The 10,385-nt window shown below is 35.7% G+C and overlaps 1 protein-coding gene across 1 annotated transcript in view; it reads right to left on the reverse strand.

Moving 5' to 3' along the window:
• Nucleotides 1-2,151: 2,151 nt before the first annotated feature.
• Nucleotides 2,152-10,385, reverse strand: part of APAF1 (apoptotic peptidase activating factor 1) — a 56,309-nt gene continuing 48,075 nt past the window's right edge. Inside the window, exons 24-27 of the mRNA XM_015819437.1 lie at nt 9,336-9,461; nt 7,124-7,249; nt 3,373-3,519; nt 2,152-2,952 (exon numbers count right to left, since the gene is read on the reverse strand). Coding sequence (XP_015674923.1) covers nt 2,806-2,952; nt 3,373-3,519; nt 7,124-7,249; nt 9,336-9,461 — 546 coding nt within the window. The 3' untranslated portion in view covers nt 2,152-2,805. The remainder of the gene's footprint in view (nt 2,953-3,372; nt 3,520-7,123; nt 7,250-9,335; nt 9,462-10,385) is intronic.

Genomic DNA, 10,385 nt, shown 5'->3' on the forward strand with positions numbered 1-10,385 from the left:
CATTCAGACCTCATTTATTAGCATGCTAGGTAGAATCATTGCAGAAGAGTGCTCTGATCCACACTTCTCACAGATGGTCCAGAAAGATACTGACAACATCCAAGTTCCAACAAAGATCATCAACCAGGAGAGCCAATGCTGTTTCAGTCACATACCATGCTTGAGTCCAAATTGAAAATGGGCCAGATAATCTGTTTCTTCCACAATGCTTTGAATCTCATTTTCCAGCATCCTGTTATTACTCTTCCAGCAAAACAGAAAACTGGCAACTGGCGGAAATAGAAAAGTGGATGTAATAACCCATTTCACAGATATTGACTATCCTCCAGATCTAGATAGAGATGCTTTTTCCAGATTGCATATGAGTCAAGAGGGACAGGAAGCAAGTCCATAGTTAGCAGAGATCATACTTCAAAACATCCTTTTTTACTTCACAGGCTAAAAAAAGTCTCAAATATAATGTCTAGTATTTCACCACTCATCACATCAAACCCTGCCCTTATAGTGTCAAAGACTCTAATGGATTTGAATATTATTGGTGAAGTGTCATATAAACTGGTTATAGTAGCCTGGCAGGGATCTACATGCTAAATCCTTAAAAAAGAAAGTTGGCAATGGTACACTTGGCCAACAGTCCACCAACACATCTCAGCCTTTTTTCTTCTGTCCCAACTTGGTTAAGTGCAATAGTTCTTACTGTATCTGTTGGACCCACCTAAGTTGAAGAGATGTTGGAGGTCATGCTCTCTGGTTCCTCATTCGTTCCCCTATACACTCCAAACTACAAAATAGTGAGGATATGATGGAAAGATGAAGGTTAGAAAAGCTGCTGGGAAGGAGGGTAACATTTGAACTGTTTCACATATTCTTAGTTGCAATATCTGCATTTTACTTCAATTAAGCATCCTAAAACATAAATAGATCTTCCAATGCAGGCATTCCCTCTTCTTTCAGTAGCATTTCTCAGCTCTCCCAGTTAAAAGGAACCTCACTATAACCATACCCTTCCTTAATCCTTATCTAATGTAAAATGCTAGGAATCTTTTCAATAAAATGTTACACTGATTTTAAAAGTTGCCTTTCCTGTTAAAATCAATGAGTATAGGTACTAGATCTGCAATCCTTACAAATGCTTTCATGAGCAATGAATATGGGAAACTCATGAGCCAAGACTTTTTCTTGTAATCCAGAGTTTCTAACATTACTATTAAGATGATATACTTTACTAGAATTTATTTTTAGAACAATTTAATTTACTAGAATCTTTATCTAAATTTACTAGAATTTAGTTCAAGGGATGCAAATTATGATCTAGAGCAGTCCAATATATGTTTGTGCCCTGTAGGAAATAAAATGTTGCTAGGCTGTATGGTTGACAGTTCTTTAAGACAAATGCAATATCTTCTACATCTGATACTCAACATATATACATACATTCAAAGTAACAGCACATGGTGGAATTATCCGTATTTTATCAGAATCCAGAAGCTTGTTCCAGCTCCTATGGTATTGAGTCAGATATTTTTCTGTTTGGAAGGGCATTTTATTCTTGGCCAACCAGTTTCAAAGACCTGATATCTGCAAATGACTCAAAGTCAGTTTGGGCGTTAATATCTAAGACTCTCTTAAAATATTGCCTTGGTCTGATATCCAACTGAAAGTAGGCATTGTGTTGATAAGTCAACCTGCCAAATGATCTTTTACAAGTTGATGCTCCACATGATGGAGGAAATCAAGGCATATTTTTTGGTAGCCTTTGAGAAAATGAGCTAAAAGGTGATATAACTAGAAATCTGGCAGGAGTTTCTAATCTAGTCTATTAGCACAACAGCAATTGCATGAGTCCCTCCCTATTCACTTTCCATGTTGTTGTTTGTATTTGTCTGTATGTATATGAACCCAAAGAGAACTATTTAATTATCAATTTTGTATTCTATGCATACTTAATTAGGAGTAAATTCCATTAAACTGCCTCTGAATTAGCATTAAAGGACAATAAACAAATTTGAAAATATGTCATCTAGAGGTATCAACAAGAACATTTTAGTAGGTAAGTTTTACTTAAATATTCATAGACACAAATTAAAAGAAACACAGGGTAGAAAAAAATCAAATATACTTTATTTTTTAAAAGGAAACAGATAAGAAAAATGCAAATGATCTTAATCATACATTATCTTTAAAAGTGAAATATTCTTCCCAATACATTTTTTTATTTGTAGGTTTAATACAATTAGCTGTCAGTGACATTTCAGTCTGATTCAAAATGAAATACACAAGCCAACATCCAAACTTTTGGAGAAAATTTAGCTTTAGAAAATTGTATTGTGTTTTTAAGCAAAGGGCAAGACAGAAACATGTGCTCTTATATTATTATCTCTGAAACAGAACAGTACCGGTAGGCACGGATATTTTCAATTATTCACATTGTGTATCAAGACAACACCTGTCAATCCAAAGGCTTCAAGACAAAATTACAAATAGAAAAAAAAGCCTAAAACAAAACCTTGAAGTGGCAAATGTGCTTATGATTTGGAAACATTTGCTATTAGATCCATGACTACATTATCACATATTGCTCTTTTCGCTGATCAAAGTATAGTGTAATTATTTTCAGTGCAACTTCCAAGAACAAAACTTATTAAAGTATTTAATTATTTTAAAAATGTGCTGATTTGGAGGAAATTATAAATGTATAATGTATAGTAAAAAAATCACAGTTTCATGAAAGTTAGAAAAAAAATAAGGAAAGGATTCGTTTCTGGCTCAAAATACTATAAATATAAAAGTGATTACAACTTAAATTTATTCCATAATCCGTAGCACATAAAGAATGCCTAGATTATCCAGTGTCACACATACTTTGAAATCAGGGGACACGTGCAATGATTTGAGATTTGTTCCATTTGTGTAGAATGTTTGTAAGGATTGTCTAGTATCCACATTCCACCACTAAAAGGAAGAGAAAATATATTTGTAATTAAGAAAAATAAAAATCTGACAATAACCTACTATAAATATGCCATAACCAAATGTAGTCTTCTTGCTGTGCTACACACTTGAAAAGAGTACAGTATTCAAAAGACTCAAATTTCAGAACACAAGGATTTATATTAACTATACAAATGTAGATTTCAAAATCTTCCCTAAATCATGATGTATTTTCTTGAAATTTGCTTCCTATATTACAATTAGAATAGAATAGGAAAATTGTAGAATTATCACAAGAGATGTTTATTTTTCTCCCTAATTTGATCATATATTACAAAGAGATGGCTTTCAATGACCCTCAAAAAAGTTGTGCACTCTTATATAATAGCTTATATAATAATTCTAAAAATTGCACTTTTTACAAAATTTTATTGAGCTTACCTTGACATATCCTCCAGAAGAAACAAGCACTTTACCATCAGGAGAAAAATGAAGGCCTGTCACCCAGCCTCCATGTGCTGATCTTCCTTCATTTGTTGTGGCAGAAAAATACAAGTGAAGTAGTGTACCTGTTGAGATACTCCAAATCTGTAAATAGAAATGCAGTCAAGTATTAGATGAGTTATAACTTTTTGTAAGCTATCTTAGAAAATACAACTGGTGTTGAAATAGGAACAAAAAATAAATCCAGCTACTAGTGTTTATGGAATTCATAAGGCACAGTATCTTATAGACTAGTCACCTTGTGAAACCTCCATAACTTCCTAAATGTATTATTTTATCCAAGCTAAATAGACCATTCTTCCTTTTAAATTAATAAGAATCAATGGCCTCCCTTTGATCTTAACATGTAAACAACTTTGAAACCAGAGACCAGTTTGGTCTAGTAATTAAGGCACCAGTCTATAAACCAGGCAACTGTGAGTTCTTGTCCTGCCTTAGGCATGGAAGCCATTTGGGTGACTTTAGGCCAGTCACTCTGTCAGACTATCTCACCTCAGTTATTGTTGTAAAAATAGGAGGAGGGGGGAATATTAAGCATGTTCACTGTCTTTAATTATTTATAAAAATAATAAAGGTGGGATTAAAAAAATCTAAAACCAGTATTGGATAATAGGCACTGTAGTAGATATCGCCTATTGTTTTAACTGGAATGTTAAACACATTAAAAATTATATGGCATAAGAGTGCTACAGGGAATTTGGAAATGTTGGCTTTTTCTTCCAATATACAGGTAGTTCTCGCTTAGCAATTGGGACTATTTCTATTCGCTAAGCGATGTGGTTGTAAAGTATGACTGCACTGCTTAATGACAGTAATCCTGAAGTCCCAGTTGCATGATTAATCAAATCCCACAGTTGTTCAGTGAGGCAACTTCCTGCCAGTTTCCCACAATCAAGTCAATGAGGAAGCAGGCAAAAAGTTGCAATTCCCAGGTTGGCAGGGAAGTAAGTGGTTGCTGCTGTATGGTGGAAGGGGATTTGCAAGAAAGCAATGAAAGTCAAGGAGGGCACGGCACAGATCAGGGAGGATGAGTGGCTGTCAAGGCACAAGCCCAGAAGAGCTGGGGAAGGGTGTGAGTATGTAGGTGGCTTACGTCAACAACTTGCAACCTTCCCTATCACTTCCAGAAAGATTTTCTGGGGAAGCCAGCAATGAAGATTGCAAATGGTTATCACATGATCATGGGGTGCTGCAACCAATTATAAATGTGAACCAGTTGCCAACTGCCCATACTGTGACCATGTGATGCTGGGACAGCCAAAATTATGAGGACCAGTACTAACTACCATTTGTTCAGCATTGCTGTAAATTCCAACAGTGCTCATAGGTCAAGAACTATTTGTAGTTATGACTACAGATAGTTCATGTAAATAAATACTGAAACCTTTTTCTTGCTACAGAAAACATGTTCCTGAAAGACTATTTTTAAAAATTAAATGTTATTAAAGAATATTTCACAGAATAAAAACAATACAAAATTAAGAAAAGTATAAGTAAAATGATAGTAAGAAATAAAAGAAAAAGACACAAAAAGAAAAAGATACGAGGCAGCATTTGACCTTTACAGCGGGTTATAAATGAATTTATTTTGTTCTCTCTCCCCCTCTCAGTTATATCATAGCATCCCTCTTTCCATATTTTACTCTAATCATCAACCTGTATCACAACTTCATATTTTTCTGTTATGTGAATAGTTGGATTAAAGAAATGATTCATGCCCCCTTGAGGGAGGGGATTTTATCTGCTGGTTTGGAGGAGGCAAAATTTTCATCCCTGCTTGAAGATATACCTCTTCTTCCAACAATGATGGACAACTTTCATTTCGTTCATTTAAACTTACATTTTTGAGAATGTATTAGTGAAAAAGGAGCAATTACAATTAATAAAAAACTGTGCATGAAACTGATCATTTTGGAAAAACCTGCACTGGTTATTCCTGTAGATAATCTTCATTAGCAATTGGATATTGTAGATGTGTATGTACCTTTCCTTATCCTATTAAGTTTCCTGCAACGTCTGATATTACAGTATAAACCTGCAAGATTAGAAGTTGGAAATACTATTTTGCAGCACTTCTGTTCATTCCTGAGCAGGTGACTCCAACTGGTAACTATAGGAGTAGTGAGATCCTATCATCCTATATGAGGTGACAATGGAATCTATGCTCATTCTTATGTTATTTAATGCCTATATAAAACCACTGGCAGTGGTCATTTGTCAGTTCAGGATGAGAAATCATCAGTATACTGATGATACTCAATAATATATTTCATCTTGGCTAGGCAGGGAATACAGTGGATGATGTAACTCAGTATCTAGACAGTAAGAGAATAGATGGCAAAACACAAATAGCAAGATAGGGTTGCTATTTGTTCAGAAACTGTTAGGTTTGCCATCACCCCTTACACTTGCTGTAAATGGGATCAAGCTGATCTTGCAGGCATCTTAGTGTTGTGATAGAACAAATAAACTAAAAAGGGTCTATTGTTCATGTCACATGATCTCCCAGATATACACACTATTCTTATACTTTGAAAAGTACAAACTATAAAACTGACCTGGAAAAAATGTTAATAAGCAGTTAAACTTGGACAAGACCTTTCTCAGATAGAAGAGGAAGTGAAAAAGATCTGATGTGCTGGCAGGAAAATGAAAATTAGTTCATCTTGGAAAGAGAATTGTTGAAGTTTGAGGAGGACAAGAAAATGTTAGAGAAGATGGAAACAAACCAGAGTGGCTCAGGAGATGACTACTGAAAGCGGGAGGCAGCCAATGGAATATACTTAATGACTAACTCTGCGGTGGACTTAATGGCAACAAGTCAGGATAAAATTGTACTGCTAATCTTAGAGACAGCTAGTCAAATATAATTAATACTCTTGCTTATCTCTAAGAATGGAGAAGGTATTTAGAATTAGATATACATCCACATGACTTCAAGAAGCCATTCTGAGTTTAGAAAAGGCGTTAGTCTGCATAGTTAGCACACACTGGTAATAAATCAGGTTATTGTTTCTGATGCCATATTCACGGTAGAAAAATGCATCTTTGCACAACTCAAAACAATACTGAATTTTTCCTATGTCTGTTGATTGTAAAAGGCATGTGAAAGAAATGTAAAGAGAGAGAAAAAAATCATGTAGTTCTGTATTTCTATGTTCTACAAGAGCAGTAGTTGGGAATTTGTTAGCTAGCTTTGGTTTATCTATTAGCTGCAATAGAAAACCAACTGACAGTGACTCATGCCATCGCTACCTTGAGACTGCATTATTGCAATATACCTTAATTACTGCTGCTCCTGATGACTACCTGAAAACTAGTTGATACTGAAGGCAGAATTGGCATGCAGTGCTACTTTAATGATATGAACTCTGTTTTGTTCAATGAAGACATGGGAGAATTCTGCTAGTTCTTTCACTGTAGAAAGATTATTTCGGGGGGGGGGGGTCTGCTACTGAGAAAACCTGTTTCTAGTTTCCAACCACGTTCTTAGCTATCTTAGTTCTGTAGAGGTAAATGCATTCTTTATTCCTAACGTTATTTTTTTGTTAACAGAAAAAATCCTTGAAATCCCTCTTTACCTCTTTAATATTGTTGCTTGGAAGTGATAGCAAAACAATCCAAAACTCATCAATATAAAAAAAACTATCAATCCATAGCCAAATATTAAAAATGAAAAATAAAATACCCTTATTTCTCCATGATCATCTCCTGTTGCCAATAATTCATTATTAAGAGAGAATGTACAGCATCTCACACAATCTTTGTGGCCACTCAAAGTATGAAGAGCTGATGAACTTCTGAAGCTCCATATCTGAAGATTTAAAATATTAAGCAAAATGTTTAATTTACATTGTACATGAACATACAAATAATACTTACACCTCATTCACTCAGATACCAAAATTGGTATCTGAACTTCATAGATGATTTAGGATATGGTGAAAATTATAAGTGTAGAAATGTGATCAGAACAGAATAAACTAAAAAAAATATTTATAAGATCAGACATCTGGATGTAGTTCTCCAAGGCCTAATTTTGCCTTGAGCTTTGATGGCATATATAAATGAGCAGCAGCAAGCACTTTTCCTAAAAACAGTCTGTGCCGGTTTAAATTTACTTTAAACAAATCTATTTTCTCACATGGAGGCTAGGAACATAGAATGTATAGACAGATCTCAAATTATCCTTTAACAATCTGATGCAGTACACTAATAGGAATGATGTTAATGAGGATGCAGGAGAATAACAGGAACAAATGGATCTTGTCTAAACACATTTACAATGATCAATATTAATTTATAGTATTAAGCAGTTTGTGGATAGAAAGTAGGTACATTTAAGTTCTGATTCATATAAATGAAAGAGAAGCCAATGTGCAACTCTTTCACTGAAATCAATATAATAAAAAAAACTACTTATCACTTCTGGGGAAGAAATACTGAACTGAAAATGGATCTCTTCTCAACTAAAAGCAGAGTTGATAACTGTGGTGGAATGAAATGCCAGCGAGTAGACTGGCTCTTTGGGATTCCTCTCTGGACAAAGAGAGGTTGGGATCATTCTCAAGTGTTCCAGACAGCTGCTCCTCATGAGGAGACTACAAGACAGCAGTCCAGTGGTTTAGAACAGGGGTCTCCAACCTGTGGGCCATGGCCCACTACCAGGCTGTGGCCTATTTGTAACTGGGCCGTGTGAGTGGTGGGCTGGCATGTGCACTTGTATGTGGCGGGCACCGGTGCTCACAGCCCCACTTGCACAAAACCATATCCTCTTCCTCCCTCCCCCCCCATGCCAGGCTGCTAACCTGGAAAGGTTGGCGAATGCTGGTTTAGAATTCTGGGAGATGATGGAACACCATCTTTGCCCAAATTGCAGTCAGCAGCACTTTATGAACACACGGTTTACACACTTGTTTTTCTAATCCCTTTTGGAAATTGTTATTAATTGCTTTTCAGATATTAGGAATCCTTGGAATAACAAGTTTTATAGCATTGGGTGAATCTCCTTTGATACTTCCAAAAATAAGTTTTAAATCCAGGTTTAAGGACTTTAAAAAAATCTTTTTTGGAATAAACAGGAAAAGGATGATTAGAATATTGATTTTGGAAATTTACAAATGGACTAAGGATCCAGCAGGATTTGAAATAAGATTTTAAAATTAATTATAAGAATTCTTCCTTTTTTTAAAAAAATGTCAGGATGGGACTTTGAAGGTTGGATGTTAGAGGGAACCAGAAGGAACTGAAAGTTACAATTAAAGAACACTTACATTTGACTGATCAACACAGAATGGAGCAAAATATTTTAACACTGGATGTATTGAGGGATATTTGTGAACAATGGAACCAGAATTTAATTTTAAGACTGTCTGCATCATAGACAGATTGTATTTAAAGATGTTATGGAAGAGGAACAGATTTTACCAGACAAGACAGACTGACCTGAAAGTGGATTTAAAAATGTCAGGCTACAAGTATGATATGGGGAAAGATGCTAAATTGGATGTACAAATGACACTGCGTAGATATTTCAGACATTGGATATATAATTTTACTTTAACAAAAATCAAACTTATGACTCCAGAAGAGTCTTTTTCACAGAAGAATATTTTACAATTTGGAAGAGACAATGGTATCATTTCATGTTATATGCTCAATAATATATCTCACGAATGAAATATCACATAAAATATTACATAGGAAAGGGTATAAAAGGCAAAATATTGAAGCTACATCAGCTTCTGGCAAAAAACCCAAATTCTTCCTTACATGGCTGAGGTTCAGACACACCTGAAACAATTTAGAAGTCTTGATGTATAAATGAATTAGTGATTTAATTATACAGCTGTGTTAAACTGTCTTTTCTTTTAATACAGATCAAACACTCACATACTGACCTTGGCAGTTTTATCAGCAGAGGTAGTAGAAAATATAGTGGCATCAGGTGAAACAGCACAAGAAAGAACAGTATCTTCATGGCACGTAAGATCTTTTTCTAGCTTTCCAGTAAGTATATTCCAGACCTGTGAAATATAGTGAAATATGCCAGTGATGAATGCTGATTGTACGTGGTTGATAAGCAAGACAGACAGACACTTACGCAAAAGGAAGAGGAGTCTGAATTTAAGTTGATTCCTTTCCCAAAATGTTAAGTGTATGTCTTCATGAATGAATCCAATGAAATTTTCAGCTACAGATAAAACAGCATCCCCATGATCATGTGTTCAAAATTCAGATGATTGGCAACTGATTCATATTTACGACAGTTGCAGTATCCTGGTATCATATGATCATCTTTTGCGACCTTCTGACAAGCAAAGTCAATGGCGAAGCCAGATTCACTTAACAACTATGTTACTAACTTAACAACTGTGCAAAAAAGATTGTAAAATGGGACAAAATCATTCAACAAAGTTCAGTCAACAATGGGGCAAAATCTCACTTAGCAACCAAAATTTTGGGCTCAATTGTGGTTTTAAGTCGAGGACTACCTGTACTGAGCATTTTCTTGTATATACGCAAATTAGTCTCATAGATAGAAAAAAACATGACACATATTCATTCCTATGTTCAGTAGGAATGGCAAAGGACGAGGGGGAGGAAGAGAAGTGAATAATGAAGGGAAGAAGAAAGAGAAACACTGATAAATCCACCAGGCAAAAAGCTCCTCCCTAGCAGTGATTAAAAGTGATTAAAAGCAAAGGCATCTACTCGACTCCCTGGGCTCTACTCGACTCCCTGGGCTCTACTCTACTCGACTCCCTGGGACCTTAGATCCTCGGGCCCGGGACCATCGGCTGATGTTGTGCAACGCCAGGTCCGTAGTAAATAAGGCCCCCCTCATTCAAGAGCTGATTCAAGAGGGGGGAGCGGACCTGGCAGGTATTACCGAGACCTGGTTGGGCATGGAAGGGGGAGTTCCCCTTGTCGATCTATGCCCACCAGGT

The sequence above is a fragment of the Protobothrops mucrosquamatus genome, unplaced genomic scaffold (assembly GCF_001527695.2).
Source record: "Protobothrops mucrosquamatus isolate PMUCROS unplaced genomic scaffold, P.Mucros_1.0 scaffold921, whole genome shotgun sequence".
Taxonomy (NCBI): domain Eukaryota; kingdom Metazoa; phylum Chordata; class Lepidosauria; order Squamata; family Viperidae; genus Protobothrops; species Protobothrops mucrosquamatus.